This window comes from Eurosta solidaginis, chromosome 3 (assembly GCF_040869045.1).
Source record: "Eurosta solidaginis isolate ZX-2024a chromosome 3, ASM4086904v1, whole genome shotgun sequence".
Taxonomy (NCBI): Eukaryota; Metazoa; Arthropoda; class Insecta; order Diptera; family Tephritidae; genus Eurosta; species Eurosta solidaginis.
The window spans coordinates 34283691-34309526 of record NC_090321.1 but is presented as its reverse complement, the minus strand read 5'-3'; the positions used below and the strand labels follow the sequence as shown (position 1 = coordinate 34309526).

The 25836-nt window shown below is 37.8% G+C and overlaps 1 protein-coding gene across 3 annotated transcripts in view; it reads right to left on the bottom strand.

Annotated features, from left to right (window-relative positions):
* gol (goliath) overlaps positions 1 to 25836 on the bottom strand; it is a 217504-nt gene that overhangs the window by 11327 nt on the left and 180341 nt on the right. For all 3 annotated transcript variants that reach the window (XM_067771381.1, XM_067771383.1, XM_067771382.1), the window contains 3 exons: positions 17913 to 18843; positions 10368 to 10500; positions 611 to 728 (listed from right to left, as the gene is read on the bottom strand). In XM_067771381.1, the coding sequence (XP_067627482.1) occupies positions 611 to 728; positions 10368 to 10500; positions 17913 to 18474 (813 nt within the window). In that variant the 5' untranslated portion in view covers positions 18475 to 18843. The remainder of the gene's footprint in view (positions 1 to 610; positions 729 to 10367; positions 10501 to 17912; positions 18844 to 25836) is intronic.

Here is a 25836-nt window from a genome sequence, read left to right as displayed (position 1 = left end):
ATTGACGTAGGCCAAATTATTTATGACGGTGTTGACCAATTGGTAGCAGAGCTTTTCTTGGGCCACCGCGCGTCTGACGACCTCTAGACCAAGTTCGAACACTAAAGGACTCAGTGGGCACCTCTGGCATACTCCTGGCCTTAATTGTATTAATAATTTGGTACGCCATGTACTTTCAGTGCTTTAAAGATCGAGGATTGTAGTACTGGAGGATATAGTTGTGTTCAAAACACCCCTCAAATTTTAAAAACCTTTTTTGGGTGGCACTTATACAGCTATTGTCACTCGCTCTTTTTTTTAAAGCGGTCTACCAGCGTAGCGGTCACTAGATGATGTAACGTTTCACGCCGCCGGAGCCGACTCCGTTCTGAACACTGCGTTGAACCACAGGTTAGAATAAGTCAGGCCAGCTAGACCGAGTGATGAGTTCGCGTGCCCTTTAAGTTTGTCGGTAACACCTTCCTTGGCGAGTGCACGAGTCAAAGCCTCTCTGGCAGGGCGATGTGATTGTAACCTTGTCGAAACCTGCCGGTTCCACTTTTGCTTTTGGTTTATTATTTTTCTTTATTTTGTTTTACAAAAAATTCAATTAATCTTTCTCTTCACTTACCGAATGCTGATCTTTTGTCTGCAGATATCTGAAGCGTTGTATATAGTAGAATAACAACCAAACTAACGAGATCACCATAAGTACGATGAAGGATATGGACACGAACAGCACTGATGTTCTGCAATGCAATATTTAAGAAAATACAAAAATTTTATTGAGTACAAATTAGATTGTGAAATGAGAAAAGAACTTCGAATATGTTTAGAGAACTAATAACTAGAAGAAGTCGTGAAAAAAAAGTTAAAAATTAAAAGGCAACAGATCTATTTACATAGTTACGCTAACATGATTACATAATAACATGATAGAATGAGAGTATAAAAACTTATTCAGTATCATAAAGCCCAAAATTATTGACGGGTGAGTGTTAGAAGACGATATATCAGAGCTGGTTCATGAATTACACAGCTCCACAAAATAAATTAGCGGGATGTTCAGCGGACTAGATAGATCAACCCTTATGAACTTTGGGTCACTAAGCACGAATTCGCGACCAGAATCCAAAAGTTAGCTCTTGTTTTAATTGTAACCTAAAAAACTCACCTTTTTTGTGGCAAAAACTCATGTTCGCTGTTCAGCGACCCAAAGTCAATAAGAATTTACCAATCTATGTAGTCCATTAAACATCCCACTTGTTTATGTGGGGCTGTGTCATTCGTCTAAGCAAAAGGTCTAAGAACTCCTAAACAAAATTTGATGCCCCACAATATAAATTTAATATGTTAGAACCGTATAAGGCTGGGCGTCACTGAAACAAAGACGGAGATAATACGTTCTTATACACACCCGTCAATTTGGGAAAATCCTTCCGAAATTAAAGCAACACTTAAAGCTGTAATTAATTTTTAAATAAAACATGTAAGGAAGGCTAAGTTCGGGTGTAACCGAACATTATATACTCAGCTGAGAGCTTTGGAGACAAAATAAGGGAAAATCACCATTTAGCAAAATGAACCTAAGGTAACCCTGGAATGTGTTTGTATGACATGTGTATCAAATGAAAGGTGTTAATGATTATTTAAAACGTAGTGGGCCTTAGTTCTATAGGTGGACGCCTTTTCGAGATATCGCAATAAGGGTGGACCAGGGGTGACTCTAGAATTTGTTTGTACGATATGGATATCAAACGAAAAGTGTTAATGAGTATTTTAAAAGGGAGTGGGCCTTAGTTCTATAGGTGGGCGCCTTTTCGAGATATCCCCATAAAGGTGGACCAGGGGTGACTCTAGAATTTGTTTGTACGATATTGGTATCAAATTAAAAGTATTAATGAGGGTTTTAAAAAGGAGTAACCCTTAGTTGTAGATGTGAAGTCATTTTCGAGATATCGACCATAATGTGGACCAGTGTGATCCAGAACATCTTCTGTCGGGTACCGCTAACTTATTTAAATATGTCATACCACAAAAAGTATTCCTGCCAAGATTCCAAGGGCTTTTGATTTCGCCCTGTAGAACTTTTTCATTTTCTTCTACTTAATATGGTAGGTGTCACACCCATTTTACAATGTTTTTTCTAAAGTTATATTTTGCGTCAATAAACCAATCCAATTACCACGTTTCATCTCTTTTTTCATATTTGGTACAGAATTATGGCATTTTTTTCATTTTTCGTAATTTTCGATATCGGAAAAGTGGGCGTGGTCATAGTCGGATTTTGGCCATTTTTTACACCAATACAAAGTGAGTTCAGATAAGTACGTGAACTGAGTTTAGTAAAGATATATCGATTTTTATCGTGTTAACGGCCGAGCGGAAGGACAGACGGTAGACTGTGTATAAAAACTGGGCGTGGCTTCAACCGATTTCGCCCATTTTCACAGAAAACAGTTATCGTCATAGAATCTATGTCCCTACCAAATTTCACAAGGATTGGTAAATTTTTGTTCGACTTATGGCATTAAAAGTATTCTAGACGAATTAAATGAAAAAGGGCGGAGTTATGCCCATTTTGAATTTGTCTTTTATCTTTGTATTTTGTTGCACCATATCATTACTGGAGTCGTATGTTGATATAATTTACTTTTATACTGTAAAGATATTAAATTTTTTGTTAAAATTTGGCTTTAAAAAAAATTTTTTTTTAGTTCGTCATCCGATTTCGCTAATTTTTATTTATCACACATATAGTAATATAGTAATATTCATCATGATATCTTCAACGACTGCCAAATTACAGCTTGCAAAACTTTTAAATTTCCTTCTTTTAAAAGTGGGCGGTGCCACGCCAATTGTCCAAAATTTTTCTAATTTTCCATTTTGCGTCATAAGGCCAACGCACTTACCAAGTTTCATCGCTTTATCCGTCTTTGGTAATGAATTATCGCACTTTTTCGGTTTTTCGAAATTTTCGATATCGAAAAAGTGGGCGTTGTTGTAGTCCGATTTCGATTTCACTTTAAACAGCGATCTGAGATGAGCGCCCAGGAACCTACATACCAAATTTCATCAAGATACCTCAAAATTTACACAAGTTATCGTGTTTACAGACGGACGGACAGACGGACGGACATGGCTAAAAGAATTTTTTTTTTTCACCCAGATCATTTTGATATATAGAAGTCTATATCTATCTCGATTAGTTTATGCCGTTACGGATTACCGTTATGCGAACAAAGTTAATATACTCTGTGAGCTCTGCTCAGCTGAGTATAAAAATGCATAATTACATAGAACTGATAACGATAAAAGCTTTGGCGGTTATAAATTAAAAAGAGAAAAGTAAGAAAGCAGGACAAACCATTTTTTTAGTTTTTTTTTGCAGTTCGTTTCGAAAGAACTGAACATGTTTTTATCAAGGCGAATTCTGTACTAGGTGTTGTTATCCGAACAGCTGATTGCTTCTTCTTGATTATTTTCCACACATGGCGAATCTATAACAGGAGGTGGCAAAGCGAATTCAACCAATTCGCCGTGCAGAATAATGTCAAGTTGAAAAAAAAAATTGATTGATTTCGATTAACTGACATATTGTTGTACAAGGCGTTGTATGGAAAATTATCAAGAAGAAGCAATGAGATGTTGGGATAACATAAGGCGAATCCATACCAGGTGGTGGCAAAGCGACCAATTCGCCGTGCAGAAGAATGTCAGGTGAAAAGAAAATGTTGGCTGATTTCGATTAACTGACATATTAAAGTATAAGGCGCTGTATGGAAAATAATCAACAAGAAGCAATCAGCTGTTGGGATAACAACAATTGGTACTGAATTCGCCTTGTTTTCCACACAACGCTTTCTATACAACGCCTGGTACTACAATATGTCAGTTAATCGAAATCAATGAACATTTTCTTTTGACTTGACATTCTTCTGCACGGCGAATTGGTTGAATTCGCTTTGCCACCACCTGGTATGGATTCGCCTTGGTACAACTGTATGTCAGTTCATCGAAAACAATTCAAATTTTCTATTATTATGTTTTCTAAGAGAAACTGAAAAGAAAGAAAAATTTACTGGCATATTGCGATGGACCCATTTCGAAAACCGCCAACGTAATCATCATCAGGCAATTTTGTAATGTTATCAAAGGTTTCATCGGGATTCGAACCGTGAATCACATGGTGAAACTACAGTAGCCTTTACATTATGATAACATTACAAAATTGCCTGATGATGATTACGTTGGCGGTTTTCGAAATGGGTCCATCGCAATATGCCAGTAAATATTTCTCTCTTTTCAGTTTCTCTTAGAAAACATAATAATTGAAATTCAATTATTATAAGCCGGTGTTAAGCTCATGAATTCTTAAATATAAGTATAAACTGAACACACCATTAAACAAACATACATAAATTCAAATTTTCTTTTAAATTGACTTTCTTCTGCACGGCGAATTGGTTGACTTCGCTTTGCAATCAACTTGTATAGATTCGTTTTGATTTTTGTATATTCAATTGATTCAGTTCGTTCATTTACTAAATTCTTATGAATATTTTTTTTTATTAAAAACTTTTTAATAGTTTTATTCATAATTGATTTATTTATAAATTTTTATTTATTGATTTACTTTTGTTTATTTTTTTTAAATAATATTTAAAATAATACATGAACTCGGATATGTTGTAGAACTGTATATATCGCATCGCACTACTACATATGTATTTATAACTAATAAATAATTTATTGTATAATTTGTATGTACATAAAATATGTAACATTTGTGAACTTTTTTGCAAACTCAACAAAACGTGAACAATACTACAAACTTACTTTTTTATGATCTACAACATATCCGAATTTCATCCAAAATGTAGTCGGCTACCCTGTACGATTTTCTTGTAGTATCTAAAAAAATAGCATAAGGAAAATGCAAATATGTGAACATACATACATACGTACATATATATATGTATATGTAAAAAAAATTTTACAGTTTTTTTCATTTAAGTAAAGATAGATCTTCGCACTTTAACATTTACAAGTACTCTTAGATTATTTGTGTTAATCAGGGCTGCTCAAAAATTTGCAATCACAATACATATAAAAAGTTATATGTACACTGAAACTTTTTTAAATTGAAAAAAAAATAAAAAAAATTTAAATGTTTAACGAATTTTGATGGTCCCCTTAAGGCTTGGTTTCCTCGAAAACGGCGCCGCTATATTGGGGGCCGTTACATAGCGGTAGAGTACGTTGTCCAAAATATTGCAATGTAAAAGTAATTATGTAGAAACTAAGAATACGGTGAAGCTCACCGTAACGTAATATAGCGGCCGGGCATAAAACAACACTGCCGTTATGACGGTAGAAACTCGTTCATCACCGTTTTTCCCACCGCTATTGTCAAAGCGGTGTATATTTTGTCAAATATTTCAAATTATTTATAAAATAAACAACATTTTTGAATTGAAATTTTTTTCTTGTGAGTTTATTAAAAGAAAAATTATAAAAAAACTAAAAAAAACATGCAAAAATGTAAAATTAACTTTTACAACTCGTCTGCCGAAAGAGTTCGTAGCATTGTGGATAAAACAAGTGTGATAACTTCTGCATAGACGTCAAAATTACAAATAGAATGGATCATCTGATTTGTAATTGACTTTCGCTGTCTCATTCTCTATTTCTTTCTATTGAACATCCTGTCAAAACGCTAAAAAGTAGTCATATTGAACATCCTGTCAGGCAGTTGACGGATAAGATATCACACTTGTTTTATCCACAATGGATCGTAGTTTAGAACAAAGCGTTGCCGCTGGAAACGGTGAGTATACCGGCCGCTCTTTAGCGGTCGTAACATAGCGGCACCGCTTTTGGAGGAAACCAAGCCTTTAATGAATCAATTTTGAATTGAAAATTTTCTCAGTATTTATTATATTTTTGAAACATTTTTTAGTGTAAATTTTTAGAGTAAATTTTAATATAATATCGAAGTACCTTGGCTATGAATTTTTTTTTTTTATATTCTAAGAGTGAATTTGTATTAGGCACAGAGCAAAACAAAAACTATAGCTTTAAGTGTATACAGTCTGAACAGGGTTAATTAATCTATACATTGAAATAAAAAAGCTAATAAAACCAACAGAAATGGCGGCACACTTTTATCCATTGCAAATCGCACAAATTTTTGACTCTCAATTGACTCTATGAACGGTCAAATCAGCAAAAAACATGTAAGAAATTTTAAGTTCGGCTGAAACCGAGCATTACATACCCAGCTGTATACTTGAAACGCTGTTGTTGTTTGTCTTGTGTGGTTAATAGAGTTATAAGGCTGTGCAATAATACATACATGTAAGGTCATCCTAAGAATACGAGCAATATAATATAAAGGCAACCTAATCTATGGTCAATATAATACAACGGTTAGGCTGACCCTACCTTAGTAATTAATCCTACGAAATACATCATCTCTGCACATGAATGGAATAATAATCAATTGGCAACCCTTACTCAATGTCAGCGACAAAAGGGCAGTTTAGATTTGAACAACGCGCCGTGAACAACGTCGGTTCGGCAACGGGCAGAGAAATCATTCTAATACTCATTTTACTTTAAATAAATTAAACCATTTAATTAATTTCATTTAAACACACATATTTTCCTATATTTAACTTTAAACTTTAATAAACATGAATTGTTAGTTATAATGTGCTAATGTGCATAAATCGGCAGCGTTTTTATTTAATCAGAATCCAGAAAATCCTGACAACCCGAAAGATCTTGAATAAAGACTCTTTCATACATATGTGGTTCTTTTCTGAACTCATTTTCGTTCAAAAAAAGAAGAATTTACAGACACATTTTCAGAGCTATTATAGAAAAGAAGGAGTGACTTTCAGGCGATTTCGGTAATTTTCAGAGCAAACAGTTGTAGCTATGAAAAAAATGTTTATGCTAAATTTCGTTCGGATTGGGAGATTTTTGTTCGACTTATGGCATTAAAAGTATTTTGGAAAGAGTAACAAATAAAAGGGCGGGACACACATATTTTCAAAATTTTGTTAAAGTTTTGTTCTTCGCTCAACCAAACCACTACTGAGCTAGAATATCAGTCAAATGTAGTTAAATACCATAAAGTTATTGCAAACTTTGTTAAGGTTAGACAAGAAAAAAGTGGGCGTGGTCTTTAACCGATTTTGATTATCTTAACTCAGTCGATATAATTTGGTAAGGATAGTGTCTCTGCCAAATTTCAATGTAATATCTTCAACAGCTTTTTATTGGCGGTTTGTTAAACTGCCAAATTTTCGTCTTCTAAACGTGGGTGGTGCCACGCCCATGTTTCAAAATTTTTTGGAAGTAATGTTTTGCGTTATAAAACTAATATACCTACCACATTTTATTAGCTTAGCGCTATTCTTATTTTATTTTTCTCATTTTTTCCAATTTTATAAATTTTCGATATCGAAAAAAGTGGGCGTGGTTATCGTCCGATTTCGCTCATCTTCAATACCAATCTATTCTGGGCCCAGATAAGCCTGTATACCGAATTTGGTGAGTTCAAATTCAAATCTAATATCTTAATATTTGCTCAAGATATCGTGTTAACGAACGGACAGACGGGCGGACGGACATGAATTTTAATCAAATCCTTTTGGATACTGATGATTTTGACATATGGAAGTCTATATCTATCTCGATTCCTTTATACCTTACAACCCACCGTTATCCAATCAAAGCTATAACACCCTGTGTACTAGTACAGCTGGGTATAAAAAATAGTACTTTAGGCATAAATAAAAACCCAGATAACAAAAACATATCAAAGCTAGTTTTATGCATTCCTGCATTTATGTGATATTCATACAAATAATGTGTTCATATGTGCGCTGTGATAAATATGAGGCAGGTGTACCGCATACTTTGAACTTCATGAGTCATGACGATAAACGTGTCACTAAAAATCTGACGGTTCACAGCCTATATAAAATGAAGATTTGTTTTTTGTTTGCAATGAATTTGTGTGAACATATTTATGTTGTTCTTGTTGTTGCTGCAGCGTTAAAGATACTCCCCGAAGTTTTTAGGGGGTGTTATCGATGTTGATGGTCCTTTGCTGCCTATAGGTTCGGTATATTCCGGTAACAATTAAGGTACAAACCTCATCATCTCATTGAACCAACGCCACATTGAACCTTGTTGGCCATCTCGCAGCCCACCTCTTAGTTCCATAAGGAACTTGGGGTCGTCAGAGCCTAGGCTGCTAAAGAAATAGGATTCGCCACTTGTAGGTGAGGTTGCCAATTGGGTTGGAGAAGCTATAAATTTCGCATAGCAACCTCTGGAAAGCGTTGTGCTACACAACCCTTTAAATAATTTGGGTATTTTAGTCGCCTCTTACGACAGGTATACCTGCCGGGTGTATTTTCTAGGTCCCCTAACACACTGCTGGTATTTTGAGCAAATAAATAAATAATAAAGAATTTATATTAACAAAAAGTTGCGCACAAAATCAGTTTTAGCTAAATATAAACCGAATCTTTATTGAAGACAATAAAGATTACAGTGGGTTGATTTATGAATGTTTTTATAATTTTTGTTTTTTAAGAGCGTCACAAGTTATGCATGGAAAAAATAGCTGATCTGAGTAATGCTTATTTCCTAAATTTTGCTATCATAATAATAGTTAGTAGAAACCTCAACCGCTTTTTAGCAAAAACGATCTATTGATGTGTCGCACGGTGGGGTATTTGATCAATCTAGCTGGCCAAAAGTCGATTTTTCAAAATATTCCAATTTTATTTTTTTTTTTAATATACTCCTTCGCATTCCTAGATGTCCACTGAATAGTATGCATAGCCCAAAACCCATCTGCAACGCCAACGGAGCTAACCGCCCACATCTAGAGTTGTATAAAAATTGTGTGCAGTTCGATGTATTTTTGGATTAAAAAGCAATATACCCTTCCAACATAAATACTTGTTCACTTGTTTAGCCTTAATAAAATCTAGTTACATTTTCTTTTAGGACAGGTAAATGTGTTTTTGATTCATATCTTAGATTTTTTATACCCCTTGTTTTTAGTTAATTTTTCTACTTTTCATAAAAATTTTTTTTTTGCAAAGAAAAAGATATACATACATACCTTTTTTTCGTGGCATATTAAGTCAGTAATTTTTTGGATATACATAAGCTTGTGTTTGTTTCGAGGCTTAATAACAAAAACGGCTGTGCATATCCGCGATTTTTTGAGTGGTGATCAATTTTGTAAGAGACTGATACCCCTGATACCCCCGCGGCCACCGTGGTGTGATGGTAGCGTGCTCCGCCTATCACACCGTATGCCCTGGGTTCAACTCCCGGGCAAAGCAACATCAAAATTTTAGAAATAAGATTTTTCAATTAGAAGAAAATTTTTCTAAGCGGGGTCGCCCCTCGGCAGTGTCTGGCAAGCGCTCCTATTGTATTTCTGCCATGAAAAGCTCTCAGTGAAAACTCATCTGCCTTGCAGATGCCGTTCGGAGTCGGCATAAAACATGTAGGTCCCGTCCGGCCAATTTGTAGGGAAAAATCAAGAGGAGCACGACGCAAATTGGAAGAGAAGCTCGGCCTTAGATCTCTTCGGAGGTTATCGCGCCTTACATTTATTTTTTTTTTTATACCCCTATTGGCAAAAGGTGGCAACCTTGTGAAAACATCTTCAGTGGCAACACCTAGGTGAAAAGTCCTAAAACTACTATATCGATGTACCAAATTTGATTCAAATCGGTCAAGCCATTTCCGAGATGGTAGTGGATATACAAAAAAATATAAAAAAGAAGGTGAGGTGGCAACCCTAAGTGGCAACCCTACTTAAAATTAGCAATAGAAATGCGGAGCAAAATACCTTTCGTTTGATATCCATGTTGACATAAATATCTCATGTAATGCCCAAAAATGACCCCGGGTCCCTCCGAAACCGGGGGCTTGATCCATAGTAATTCTGCGCGGAACACCGTGAATTTACTGTCGAATATTTCCTTTCATAACAATGAATTGAGACAACTACTTTTCTAACAGAAATAACTGCTGTTTTAGTTTTGCCCACCTAGATTGATCAAATTTATGAGTTTAGGGCCGAACGCAGAACCCGTTAGCTCACTTTGGTGGCAGGTTCGGATACAGCGCATCAAAAATCATACGCATAAAGTGTCTCATCAACAGATCCCTCACTTTTTTGTGGCGGTGTGATTCATAGTTTGACCTGTACCCTTTTGAACATGGCCTAATCCTAAACCTCTTTCCCAATCTGTTGAATCTCCTTATTCACCCTATTTTCTATCAAATATCATAAACCATATGCAGTAAATAAATCATCATAAAATTTCTATACATACTTGTTTAACGTATTTATTGGCCTGTGACCGGATCTGCCTCTTATAATAGAGACTTCCATTAACCATTCTTGATCAGCAATACGTGCCATTTCCAAACCGATATCAAGATATGTTATCACAGCAGTTATATTGCCTATAATAAAAAAAATAAAGTTAGGTTAGTAGAAAGCTAATATGTATTTTGCCAAACTTTTTATTGAACTAAGTGCTATCTGATGAAAAAAATAAAGCGGAATTGTGAACTTTGGCAACGAAATAAGTCTGAAAATTTTGCTACCGATAAGTATTATTACTATCAGCTGGCCTGAGACCTCACATAGACTGAATGTGTCCATAGTGTTAACAGAATCTGTTTGACGACTGAATGGAAGAAACCCAATTAGGTTCCAGGACTTATATTATAGAATAACTCCCTCCTCTTGGCAAATACTAGAAGTTTTCCAAGACCCAGGTTAATTGCTGCCCCGAGATCTGGCAAACTCTGCCGCCCCTAATAACTGGAGCCTTGACCTGGCGAGCGCAGGACACGCAACAAAACATGCTCAACCGTTTCTTCTTACAGCGCTCACTTCCTATACCTGCTGTTATTGACGAGACCTAACTTTTAAGCATGTGACGCCAGAAGGCAGTGCCCAGTTAGTATGCCCATCATGAGCCCTAAAGTCTTCTCTCTTCAGAGATATGAGCCACTTTTAATTTCTCCCAAACGGATTGGAACGCCTATTATCGTTTTAGCGAGTGTTGCACCCTCCTTTGCCAACTCATCGGCCATGTATGGTGCGGCCTGAGCGAAATTTTCCAATGCTTCTTTGCATTCCAGAACACCTGTTGATGAAGTACTGTGTGAGATTATGGCCTTAATCGCTGCCTGACTATCAACGTATAAATTGACGCGAATGCAGCTTCAGCACGCTTCCTCCAGAATTTCTGCTGTTTTCTTCACGGCTATACTCTCTGCCTGAAAGACGCTGCAGTAATCTGGCAGCCTTTAGGATCTACTTATTTCTAGATAGACGCAGTAAACAGCATACCCACCCCGTCCATTAACTTGCAACCATTCGTGTGCACATGTACAGTAATTTCTGCCATTTCTACACCCGGGCACCATCCCGGCTTAATTGTGGCCCTAAAATCTCTCTTAGGCATGGAACCATACATTCCTTTTGCCCGACATTAGAATAACCACCGCATATTTGATTAAAAAATCGGCGTCAGACGATAGGTTTTAAGCCTGGGAAAAACTTATGTAAGATTGAAAACGGCGACCTTGTAACCGATGTCCAGAGAATACTAAGCTTATCGAGGGAACACTTCTATGCTCCCTTATTTGAGACAGCGTTGTACCGCCCAGGAGTGATGAACTTGATCCCGCAATCGATAGTGATGGTATTAATGTCCGCCACCCTGTCATGGCAAAGTCAGAATGGCAATAACCTGACTAAAAAGAACAAGGCCGCGGGCACTGTTGGATTGATTGCGGCGTTATTCAAATACGGCAGCGAGGACCGGGTAAGGATGCATCAGTTTTTTTTTGCAAAATTTGGTCGGACGTGTGTGAACTTGACGATTGGAATATTGGTGTTCTTTGACCGGTCTACATGAAGGAAGATCTTGCAAACTGTGCCAACTTGCGCGGAATAAGCCAAAAATGGTCCTGTCAAGTTTATGGTGCGAAAGATTGAAGCCCGCCGTGAATCGTCTGATTTGACCTTATCAGTGTGTCTTCAGATCTGGTAAATCTACCATCGACCAAATCTTTGAAAATACACGCGGAAAAGGAATTGACAAACATCACCTCTTCGTCGATTTCAAAGCCGCCTTTGACAGCACGAAGAGGAGCTAGCTATATGCCGCTATGTCTGAATTTGATTTCCCAACAAACATTATACGGCTGTGCAAAATAACATTGAGCAACACCATGACCTCAGTCTTTACTGGGAAGGACCTTTTAGAGCCATTTGAAACTAAACGAGATTTCAGACAGGTTGACCCCTTTCGTGCGATTTCTTTAATTTGATGCTGGAAGATATAATATAAGCTGTAGAACTTATCCGTTCTGGAATAATATTCTACAAAAGTATGCAATTACTAGCGTATACTGACGACATTGATATCATCGGTCTAAACACCCGCGCCCTTAGTTCTGCTTACTCCAAACTGGAAAAAGAAGCCGTAAAAATGGGTTTGATGGTGAATGAGGGCAAAACGAAGTACCTCTTGTCAAATCATACTCTACAAGTTACTTATCGTTCCCGTCCTGCTATATGGTGCAGAAGCATGGACAATGACAACATCAGATGAAGCGGCTGTGGGAGTCTTCAAAAGATATATGGACCTCTACGTGTTGGCGATGGCGAGTACCGAAGAAGATTTAACGATGAGCTGTACGAGCTATACGCAGACATCAACATAACTAGTCCAGCGAATTAAAACGCAGCGTCTGCGCTGGCTAGGCCATATTATGCGAATGAAAAATGACGCTCCGGCCAGAAAGTGTTTCCATCGGAACCCGCCTATGGAAGCAGAGGTAGAGGGCGGCCCCCACTTCGTGGGAACGATCAGGTGGAAAACGATTTAAACTCCCTTGGTGCGACCAATTGGCTCCGGTTGGCAGAGAGAAGGAGCGACTGCCATAGCGACGCATTCGCAGAGAATGTGAACTGGCGTTTCATCCTCCAGCTCAAAAAAGCACCAAATTTGTGTATCGAATAGATTTAATATCGTAATATCGTAGACTACAGTGTCCCGTATAGTACCCAGTGAGGGTTTGTAGGTCTTCTCTGCTTTGATTACTTAGTTTGGCTGATATTCTCGTTGCTGGGAGTATAAAAAATTTGGCCTGTCTTTGCTCTGGGTATTCAATCTCGTGTTGCTGAATTGCTTTGCTTCCCATTCACTTGTGGTTTCCCTGGTGTGTGTAGTTGTGAGTTTACAGAAGGTAATGGATCGTAGAACTCTGCTAAAGAACCCAGCTTGGCTAGGTAGTCTGCCTGTTCACAACCTTTATGTCCTTGATGCCCGGCAACCCATGCCAACAAAACCTTGTGCTTGGCTCCGAGATCAAATGGAACTTCAATGGGTTCGTCCACTAACTTAGAAGTACTTGTGTAAAACTAGAAAGCACGCAATGCTGTCTGGATGTCTGACATAATGAGCATACCGCTCGAGGATAAGCTTCTACGTAGACATTCTCTATCGCAAATCCATGCAATTTCTGTTTGAAAAATATTTTGAAATCTTAGTGCAGCCAGTGCTGCTGTTGCTATTTGTTATCGAAAAAGTTATAAGAAAAGTTATAGATTTTTTATGATACAGTTTTCGATATGTTATCGGCAAGTCATGGATTTCTTACAAAAAAGTTGTCGATATCATACTGAGATATGAAACCATAAGTCAAAGTAGTAAAATACAAGACTACATTGCGAAAGCAAGTACAACAAGCAACGAAGTACAATTGAACAGCAGCATGTTTAGGCCGACCAACAATGTATGAATGTTGATCGATTTTTGGGATGTTTGTTTGCTTGTGTGGCATGCCACCTCCAACGCTATTTGAATTTCAAATCATGCTGTCTGCCATTAGTTTCTGTATTATTGCACCGAAATCGGTTTGGTTGTTGTTATGAGCCAGCCGAAGCCAAAATTATGTTGTTGGGAGTTATACGGAGTCAAAAGAGCCGTTGCGTAGGAACCCTTGGTTTAAACTCGCACTAAGAAACCCGGCCTTAATGAATGAATAAGCACATATGAAAGGGTAGATTTTTTTTTTTTTGGGAAAAAAGTTTCAAATAATAAGTTACCGAAATTTAAGATCCGTAATTTCACAAGTGGAATCATTATAAAAAATAGTATGCTTCTTATATTAAAAATTTACGAAAATTTTCGTTTAGCCAAAAAAAGAGTGTGACAGTTTTGTATGACAAGTAGGTGAGTGTATTAAGCAGGATAGTCAGTGAAAAGCTCGGTAGAAACAAGACGCCCATTTAGTATGCAGATAATCTGGATGGCCGAGAAAGGTCTCTGAAAACAATGGACAGTTACAGGTTACTAGCAAGAGCACCTTCCATCCATGGTAGGATAAAACTACTAGCGATTTATGGCCGAATCGCAGGAAGGTATTCAACGAATGGTGACTTTCCTGAGTTTTGGTATCTCAAAAAAATAATAAAAGCCAGCATTACGCAGTACAAGAACCAAATCCTAGCGGGAACATTGCGAATCCATCGAGTTCACAAAGGACTTAGCAAGGATTGGAAAGATTCTAGCCAACAATCATTCAAATAAGACCTTTGTCAAACATGCTGATGGAACATGATCCTACCCAGGAGCTGAAACCTTGGACATATTTATAATGATGTGGATGGCCCCGGAAATGCAGCACAAATAAAAGCAACGGTACAGCAGCGAATAGTTTTTCGCCATATAAATCACCAGCGGTTGATGGTATTCTCCCAATTATGCTGTAGAAGACTCAAAAATCTTTGGTAAAGTAACTAAAAGAAATCTTTTCTGCATGCACACGTTATAGCCACATTCCGTCCTCGTGGGAAAAACAAGGGTGATTTTCATACCAAAGGACACGAGCTGGCCAAAGATCTAAGGCCAATAAGTCTTATATCTTTTATACTAAAAACACTAAAGAGATTGATTGATATAGGCATAATATGCGTTCCTTGATGGAAAAATTCACAGAAAAATACTAGACGAGGTGCTGCGAATAGTGGAGGGAATATCTTAATATATAAAAATCACGTGTCACTATGTTTGAGGCCAATGGACTCCTAAACACTGAACCGATTTTGAATTTGTTTTGCACCCCCTGTGTAGTTTGATCTAACTTGAAATATAGGATAGGTTATATCCCAGTTTATAGTCGGAATATTATTTTATTGCAAATTTTTTTATTTGTTTATACGTTTATTTGGTTATACGCACCGGTACTCACATTTTCAGGGGTGCGGATATACTTCCGTGTAATTGGTTGGTGTTTAATTAAACAACGTGCTTATCAATAAAAAATATTATAGCGAATGATATTAAGTATATCACATCACCAGGCCCGTCGAAAGGGGGGGGGGGGGGGTTCTGAGGGGACCGCGATTTAGAGGTACTATGTCATTTTTTTTAATTTAGGAGTCTTTAGTTGTTCCATGTGCAATTTTTTAGCCGAATTTCAAAAGCAACGAAAATCTGCATTTCGAGATATAGGCCGAAACGTGGACCCGAGGACCCCTAGAATATGTTTATAGAATATGGATATCAAATGAAAGCTGTTGATGAGTGCTTTAGTACAGAGTAATATATCACCCAGAGACGAACTGGGACTGGGATTAGGACTAGGACTGGGACTGAGACTCTAAGTGGGACTGGGACTGGAATAAAATACATACCACCCTCTGGGACAGGCAATAAGGGATGCAGAAGAATGAGAAGAAATTGAGAGAAGAGAAAAGGGAGAAGGAGATTGAGGAAGAGATAGAATGAGACGAATATGGAAATAGATGAAGCGAAAAAGGCGGAGGGAGGAGTGAATAAAAGGATTAGGAAAAAGTGAAGAGGGGGGAGGGCAGAGTCAGACGGGAAAAGCTTATTAAAATGTATGCAGATAGGCCAAATTTAGGGCAGGACAACGTCTGCCGTCGGTATGGCAGGGGGTTTTGTCTCTACTTTTTAGTCGCGAGATATCAGCTGAGCTGGATGGAGGACAGTTTGTAAGCAGATATGTAGAGAAAGACCACAAGCTGAGGTGCTCGCTCTTACTTCTGCTGGCTGTGGCTCATTACTGTAAACGATATTTTGGACAACTTGACACAAATGGTGTGAAGTTTGCGCTGTACGCTGACGATGTGATTTTTCTGAATACGGGTACTTCCCTTCAGTAATGAGCGAAATCATTGAAAGAATATTGGCAAAACTAAATAGGTGGGCACATAGATGTGGCCTTAAGCTGCAGTTACCCAGGAACGTACGTACAAAAAACGTGTCAGCTGACACGACCTATCTTATGAATGTGCAATGTAAATGAAAACTTACCGACATTCAACGCACGTACGTACGTAGCCCGGAACGTTGCGCGCTAAGGTTTGACCGTTTGCAGTTTTTATGCAAAAACACCTAATTAAAGTTTGAAATATTGTGGAAATAATTCGAAATATTTATGTAAAAGTGCAGATTATAAATATGTAATATATTTATACTTATTTAATATTAATTTCAGCCTTGTACAACATCAAAAATTAAAATAGAAAAAGTTGATGTTTCCATAAGAATGCATTCAAAGATCTCAATGGCAACATTTCGCCGTTGCCACTACCGGCATAAATTTCGCTCAAACGTGTCTACGTACGGCATACATATACGTACATATTTTACACATGTCGGCGCATAACTGCAGCTTTAGGCTGAAGCCGGAGAGACGGATTCACTATTCTTCACTAGTAAGTACAAACCCCTAACATTTGAATGAGAAATGCTTTACCGCCAGCCATTAATCATACAAAATGGTCAATAAATAGTAACAGTACGAGGTGTGTTCAAAAAGTATTGCGAATTTTGAAATTTCGCGGGCTACATATATTCGAATTTCAATTTTTTTGTGGAGTTATGTTGGTACTCATGTCTCTCACTTCAACAACAGACGAAAAAATTGATGAAGTGAAGAAAATGGTATCGGCCAATCGTCGAATAACCGTTAGAGAAGTTGCTGAGGGCCTAGGCAAATCGATTGGCTCATGCCATTCGATTTTTATCAATGATTTTGCCATGAGACGAGTTGTCGCGAAATTCGTACCAAAATTGCTCAATTTCGACGCGACTTTTTGGCCAAAAACAATACACAAATGATGCCGCAGCCACCGTATTCCTCAGATCTAGCCCACTGTGACTTTTTCGTATTCCCTGAAGAGAAGAGGCCCATAAAAGGACGACGCTACGTTACAGGATACAAGAGGTGGTGTAGTGCAACCCTTTCAAGGGGTTTCCAGCTCAATATATAGATTCTCCAACCCAATTGTCAACCTCACCTACCCGCGGCGAATCCTGTATCATAAACAGACGAGGCTCGGTCGGCCCCAAGCCCCTCATGGAACTAGGCGGTGGGGAGGGAGTGATGGCCTGAAGGTTTAATGTGGTCATATAAATCGTTCCCGAAATAGTCGGGCTAGTATCTTAATGCTGCTTTGTTACCGGAGCGTACCGGATCTATATCCGGCAAAGGACCATCAACATCGATAACATCCCCAAAACCTTCGGGGAGTGTCTTTATCGTTAATACAACAACAACGCTACGCTACCATTGACGAGATAAAGACGGCATCGAAAGAGGAACTGAACAAGATAGAAAAAAATAGTTTTTTGAAGTGCTTTGAAGATTTGAAACACAGTTGTCACAAGTGTATAATATCTCATGGGGATTACTTTGAAGGAGACAAAAGAGATATTCATGAATAAATAAATAGTTTTTGAAAAAACAAAAAATCGCGATACTTTTTGAACACACCTCGTACTTAACGACTAAACACATAGGACATTAACGTGCATACTTACGTGTTTGATCTTTAATTTGCATTTTCTCCAAACTATTAACCAGCTTATCATTATAAATAATTACGCCGCATGCACCATGAGCGTGTACATGTTTCACCTTTTGTTCAAAAGTGCAATGACCCCGCTTCACCAATGCAATCCAAGTAACACCTCTAGGCGGAAGTTGTTTATGATTTGTACCCAAAATATTTGGTGTGCATGCTGTATCATTTGTGACATCATCTTCATTACTTATATGCACAAGTTTGCCTCTATAACAATCGGCCACATGACCTTCACCATAACGCGCTTTCTCCTCGTCAAATGATACTGTTTGTATATCATCATCATTATCATCATTACGATAGGTATAATTTAAAAAAGCATATGTATATGTATCTATGAGTATACGCTCCTCCTTGGCGAGTATTTGTGTCGCATTCGCTGTGCGAAAATAACGATCGAGATCTTGATTGGCAATGGACATGGCAGCCACAAATGTTGTGGTCGTAGTTGTGGAGGTCAAGCGTAGACCGCGCAATAGGAAGAGACATGCCAAGAGTAGCAATTCTTTGGAACACATTTTCGCGTGATCAACAATGATTGATCGTTTGGGTGTATACAAATATTAGGCGAGTTACAGTTCACAAATATGCTACTGTTATTTACGAGTATGATTTGAAGTAGCACATGACAATGCGTGGGTGCGTTAAGTAACTATTTTTTGCTACGTTTTAAGATGTTTCGCTTTGATTTGTTTTGCGTTTGCTTTTTGTATGCACATTGGGTTGAGAATCACTTTTTTTTTTTTAATATTTTTCGTATTAGACTTCGCAGTCACGTTACGTTTTTCTGCCGTTTATCTATTCTACGTCGCTTACGTTATGTTGTTTGTATTCACTTGGTTGCATGTTTTCGTTAATACCTCTCGTCAGTAAATGTCGCAAGTGTACTGAAATGAAAAATTAGATTACATTTGAGTTTACACCAAAAACATGTATGTTAATCATAAAATTCTATTTGTTTTGCTACTTTTTTTTTATTATAAAAAAGCAAAACGAAATACTGATAAGATTTGCTTTCAAAAATTTTTTCGTTTTCAATTTTGCACTTTGTTTATGCCAAATTGATTTGGAATTTCATTGTTTGTTATGAGCCTTACATTTCATGATCGATGAGTGTATAGTGGGAGTAAAATATTTTATAGAGAGGGGTGGTAAGTGAGCTAAAAAAAGCTCAGATGATTAAAGGTAAGTAGTAGGTTGTTCGATTATTTGAAAAATGTTAATTAGAAAAAAAACCGGTTTTAAGTTCTCAAACCAGGGGAAAACCGGATAAACCGGTTTTTAGTACTTGCCTAAAATAATACAATTTCCGTTCAGCTAAAAATAAAAGTTTAACATACCAATATAAAAAGAAAATTAATATTACTATAGAAAATCTATCATTATAATTTTTTATTCGCATTATTTTTTCTTTTAGTTTGTATAGCTTTGAAATATAAATCCTATCGATATGCACCCATATTGTCGACTCAGGTGGTAGTGTAGTTTTTTGATTTCAAATAGGCCAATACCACTCGTGATTTCCTCTACCCTTTTAAGGACATACCATCTTCTGCAACACAGCGTGCGAATATTTCCCCTATAGATTCTTTTTTACCCAGAAACTTTGCACGCGGGCCGGTGGAGATGTTTCCTGAAGTGGCTGGTGCACATTCAATGTCTTTATGCTGAGCATCATTTTTTCCTATATCAATTTTGTGAACACACTTTATATGGTTGCACTGGAGGGCTGGAATGTAGCTGGTAAAATTTGCACCCTGTCGGATAGCCAAACAGCGATAAAAGCGCTTTCCTCGCCATACATTAACTCAAATTTAGTGTGGGCTTTTAAGCGACTCATATCCCAGTTATCCACCAATCTAGAACGACGCGTTATTTGGATCCCGGGTCATAGGGGGATAGAGAGTAACGAGAAGGCCGAAGAGCTAGCACGCAGGGGATCATCGGAGATGAACGAAGAAATAACCAGTGTCTAATTAGGCATACCCTTAGCAGTAGCCAAGGGGAATATGTAAAGCTTCTACTTGAAGAAAACACAAAAAAAATGGAATAACATCACCACTTGTGCAATATCAAAATCCATTAGGCCAAACTATGATCGAAAGAGGACGAGAAGTCTTCTGAACAAATCCAGGGCGAACACACGCAAACTGATAGCAGTCTGTACCGGTCATTGGGCAGTAGGTACGCATGCGGAAAAGATGGGCATTCCGTATAACGACTACTGCAGAAGCTGCAAAGATCCAAATGCCAGGGAGACAATACAACACTTTATGTGTAAATGCCCGGCTCTAGCTAGAGCCCGGCTAAGATTCCTTGGAACTCCGTTTCTAAAAGACCTCAGAGGGTTATCTGTGATAGCAATCCCGAATATTCTTAATTTTATCAACAACTCTGGCTGGTTTTAATACATTGACCGTAACATTCCGTAGGTTTTTAGACGATTTACATGACATCAAAACGGTTTTAAATAGTTACTTGGGCGACCATGGTCGCAGGCATTTCACCTACCTACCTACCTTATATGGTTGAGCAGCGTTGAAGTTAAGGAACCTTTGCAGCTTAAAATGTTGTGGCAATTCAGGCTTTTGGTCTTCTCCTTATCTTTTCGCCTAAAACATCGTTACACTCTTGAAGACATCTGCTAAAAATTATTACTACGTATTACATACAAATGCTTAAATAGCTGTTCTTGATGCTACCATACAAACACATAAGCTCATACATATGTGTATTGTAGTTGCCGCTTCAATAAAAACAAGATGATAATACAAATTAGACCGCGCTCCAATCGACAGTGATCCATATCTCGATAACAATTTAACATGTTGCCGTATTTCGATAAACTTTCAAAGGCCTTTATAGTCCTTCCGAAAAACCGGTTAACCGAAGAAAAAAACCGGGTTTTTCGATATTCGATATTTTGGGATACAAAAAAAACCGGCCAAAAAATTAAGATAAGACCGGCTTAAAACCGGTTCGAATAAACCGGGTCGTTCACTCTAGTAGGTAGCCAAAGTAGCAAACAATAAAACAGCAGCGTAAATTTTTATTAGAACTCGTCAATAAAGTTCTTTTTTTTAGTTTCGCTTATTTAAGAAAAAATTTCCATGAATTTTGCAAGAAGAAACTATGTAAACCAAACTAAAAATCGTTTTCGAAAAATTTCCAAAATTCTATAAAATTTTACTAAAATTGCAAGCTTTTTATTTAGAGTTTCTTGATTACCTATTGTTGTGGCTCATTCAGTTTTAGTCTAACAATGTAAACGTTATAAGTCTCTCGAAATTCGTATCGAACTTAAAAAAATTTATTTCCGAAGTGTGTTTCATATTTTCTTCCAGGCGAAAGGCGTACAGCTTTCTCTTTTAAATATATGTGCCCTTCGGAAAATCAATGCGAATTTTGAGAGGTCTATAATTTGAACTTTGTCAAACACAAATTGGGTACATTGAAAGAAATGGTGCTAGTAAAATTAACAAACCAGTTCTGTTGTTCTTGACTTAAGGGAGATTCGGTGAAATTGATCGAATTATGGTTAATTCGACCGAGTTGTTTGTCAAGCGAACAAAATAGTTTAGTCATTTCAACAGAAGAGAAATAGTCGCTCTTAAGTTAACCAAATTTTGTAAAATTGACAGATTCCTAATCATTCTAACTGATTTTTCTGTTAACACAACTGATCTCACTGGTCATTTCAACAGCGATCAACAGTCAATACACGAGCAAATTTCAAAGAGACTTTTACGCTCACTGCGCTCTCTACTTTGTACTTATGTATGCTGTGTACTATATGTATGCACATATTTACGTATGTATATGGCGACCGCCGTGGTGTGATGGTAGCGTGCTCCGTCTACCACACCAAAGACCCTGAGTTCACACCCCGGGCAAAGCAACATACAAATTTTAGAAATAAGGTTTTTCAATTAGATGAAAGTTTTCCTAAGCGGGGTCGCCCCTCGGCCCGTTTGGCAAGCACTCCGTGTGTATTTCTGCCATGAAAAGATCTCAGTGAAAACTGATCTGCCTTGCAAATGCCGCAACATAGGTACTTTCGTCCAAAGCTGTCGCAACAACTTTTTTTGTACATTTGACTGCTAAAACGGTCAATTACGAATCAACGATGTGTGCGTAGTTAATTCAACATCTTGTTGTGTATACTCAAAAGAATGAAGAAAAATTTGAATAAAAATTTTCCAGAAATTTTTGTGAGCACGTTTTTGAGATTGCTTTAGAGAGTTTCGGTTACAAAATTCATAGAAATATTTTACGAAATCATCGAAGATAAAAAAAGATGAACGTAATTTGCAAATTTTGATTAAGAAAAACTGCCAGTGCTATTTTCGTGTTTGCTGCTGTATGTTGAGATAGTACGGTGGTCCTTATATATCAATTAACCGGGTTTTCCAGTCTCACCCCTTCATAGACAAATTTTGGTCCCGATTGTAGACGATAATAGGGTGACGCACAAGGGTTAAAGTCAAGATATCTCTATGAAGACTCTTAATTCTAAAGTAAAATTTTTTGTTATCTATGACATTAGGGGTGATTTCAAAAACATTCAAACGAAGGCCATCTGCAGGGCAATAAACCATATGGAAACCAAAAATCTATAGCTGCATAAAACTCTATGCTCAGCTTGCTCCTGAAGGAAAATGGCTACTAGTGGCACCCCCAGAGCGGTGCAGGGCGCTAACGCCTCTTCCATGGATACTGATAGCTAATACAATTCTAGAAATATTCAGGGCAGAAGAAACGAGGATAGTCCCATATGCCGACGCTATCGTGATTCTGATCGCATGTAAATTCCTGCTAATGACTAGTGAGCTTATGCACACGGGGTAAATCCAACAAAAACTTTTTCTGTATACAAGAAAAACAAAATTTCGCTCCTTCATCTTACCGAGTCTTAAAGGCACAATGATAAACCTCTCTTCTGTAGCCAAATATTTTGGCATGATTCTCGACTTCTAATAAGGCTGGAGAAGGAACGGTGAGGTGAGATTAAAGAAAGCTCTGGCAGCCTACAGAATCCGTAAAGGGGATTTCGAGAGGAACTGCGGACTGTCACCGTATATCATACATGGCATATAAAACACAGTGATTCGATCGATACGAACGCTATTGTCTGGTGGAAGGTGCTAGAAAAAAAGAGCAATCAACAAAGGGCTGGGAAGGTGCAAAGGCTAACATGCCTGAGAATAGTAGGCACAGTGAGCAGCGTACGTAAGTGCAGGGTTTGGCTGTGAAAGGGGCTGTACGACTGAGAAAATCCAATAGGTGGAAATACACCGAACTTACGAAGTGTCTTCCAGATGGAGGTCTATGCCATAGAGATATCAGCCAGGCTTACGCAGGGCACTACGGTGACAGACAACAATGTAGTGATCTCTGTCGGCAAATATGTCGGCTTACAGGCATCAGAATTCAACCTGATATCGAGCCCCGTTGGCGTCTATAAAACAACTCAAGATCTCCTTTTACTGAATTCCTGGGCGCAGCGGTATTGAAGGGAATGAATTCGCAGATGAGATTCCCATGAAAGGTTTTGGAATTGACATAAGCGAGGCGGGCGACCACCGCGGAGTTATCTCTTGAGGAAAATCGGGGAATGAGAATAGGGCATGACAGGGCAACCGACTTCCTGTGCGCCAAACCGGGATGATTGCGAATTCTCAAATTCCTTATGGCTATGTTTTGATGGGGGAAATATAAATAAATCTGCAATGAGAGTACTTAGGGGTGTCATCACAGGTAAATGCGCTATGGCACCGATGCTTGGACGCTGGCGCATACCAACAAGCTCCCTTTGCAGATGGTATCAGAATGATGAGGAAGAGAAGTCTATTCATAATTTTTTCAGCCGATGTCCAGTACTACAAACAATACGACATAGATTTCTGGCCGCACGGTTCTTCGACAGCCTTGCAGAGGTTGGGAAGGTGAAGCTTTCACTCCTACTTAATTTTATCAGGCAAATCAGTCAAGTATCAACATAAACAAATATCCAATGGTGGCACAAATTTCTGGGCAACTCAGTCGGGTAGAGGTTGGTAATATGGAGCATTCGCTCGTACTTAAGTTCATCACAGAAATTAATTGGTTTGTTAAGAGCTACTAGTAAATAATCTGTTTGGACGAAGGGGCCGCAACCCAGCACTCATTGAAAGCATTCGCAATGTACAAAATTGTCTCTAAGTGGAAGTGTGAGAAATTCCTAAACACGTCCTCTTAAATTAACCTGAACGCTTATTATAGAAAACTGTTTTTGTAAACGTTTTCACTCCTCGGCAGTGGTTTGGCAAATACTCCGAGTGTTTTTTTGCCATTAAAAACTTCTCAGTGAAAACTCATCTGCTTTTCAGATGCCGTTTGGATTCGGCATAAAACATGTAGGTCTCGTCCCGCCATTTTGTAGTAAAAATGACGCAAAATGGAATGGAAACTCGGACTAAATCTCCTCGGCGGTAAATCTATGGGTATTTAATGATAATGAAATATTAAGACTCAGAATAAGAACAAAGCATTGAAATAATGATTTGTATTGACTTAGTGTTTAATCCAAACTTTTAAGACACTACTATATTTTGAAAGGGAATACACGAGCAAGAGTATTTACAGAGAATTCATTGTTCTGTCATAAGTTATTGGCATAATCAAGGTGCTTGACATGCACTGAAAGAAAAAGACTAGTAAAATCAACCGAAATACGGGTCAATTCAACCGAAATTTCTGTAAATTCATCGCAACAAGATGTTGAGCGCACAAATCGTTGATTCGTAATTGATCGTTTTAGTAGTCAAATAAACAGAAAAAAGTTGTTCCGACAAAAAAAATAAATAAATATAAGGCGCGATAAACTCCGAAGAGATCTAAGGCCGAGCTTCTCTTCCAATTTGCGTCGTGCTCCTCTTGATTTTCCCTACAAATTGGTCGGACGGGACCTCCATGTTTTATGCCGACTCCGAACGGCATCTGCAAGGCAGATGAGTTTGCACTGAGAGCTTTTCATGGCAGAAATACACCCGGAGCGCTTGCTAAACACTGCCGAGGGGCGACTCCGCTTAGCAAATTTTTCTTCTAATTGAAAAACCTTATTTCTAAAATTTTGATGTTGCTTTGCCCAGTGTGTGAAGCCAGGGCATTCGGTGTGGTAGGTGGAGCACAATCACACTACGGTGGCACTTACCAACCGAGCTTCAATTGGGCGCACACCAAATATGCTGGCACACATTAAATATTATACACTCTATTATTTTGTTTTATTAAACAGCTTTCACCAAATTTAATATTTTATAATTTATACTTTTGAACTTCGCTTTGCAAATAGAAGTGAAAATAGTAGTCACAAAACTGATTCTCAATTCTTTCAGTTGCAGCTCAGCTCATTCTCAATTTCTTCTCTCGCATGTAGTTGCCACACTTGATTGTTTCGAACAAAACTTGTAGTATAAATGTTTGACGTAACATTTTAAAAAGAGAACTTGTAAGTTATAGAAAATAAAGAATCAAATCGCAGGAAGGTAATTCACCACTGAAGTAACTTTACATGTAATTCGGAAAGTTTAATTTTCTTAACACTTTAAGTTGAAACGATTCCAAACAACTCAAACTTTTATGTTTTCGGAAACATCAACATTAAAAAAGATTTTTTTTTATTATCTTATTAGATACGTTCGCGTGAGTGAAAATTCGTAAAAACTTGAACAAAATGGTACTAACTTTGGAAAAATCATGTTCGTTGAAACAAAATTTTTGCAACAAGAGGGCGCAATTTTGCATTTCGCTTGGATAATTTTTTGCACAGTAAATTCAAAAAAGAGGTTTTCCTTTTGTATTGATAACTGAAAAACTAGTTTTTTGTTGTTTTCCCATTT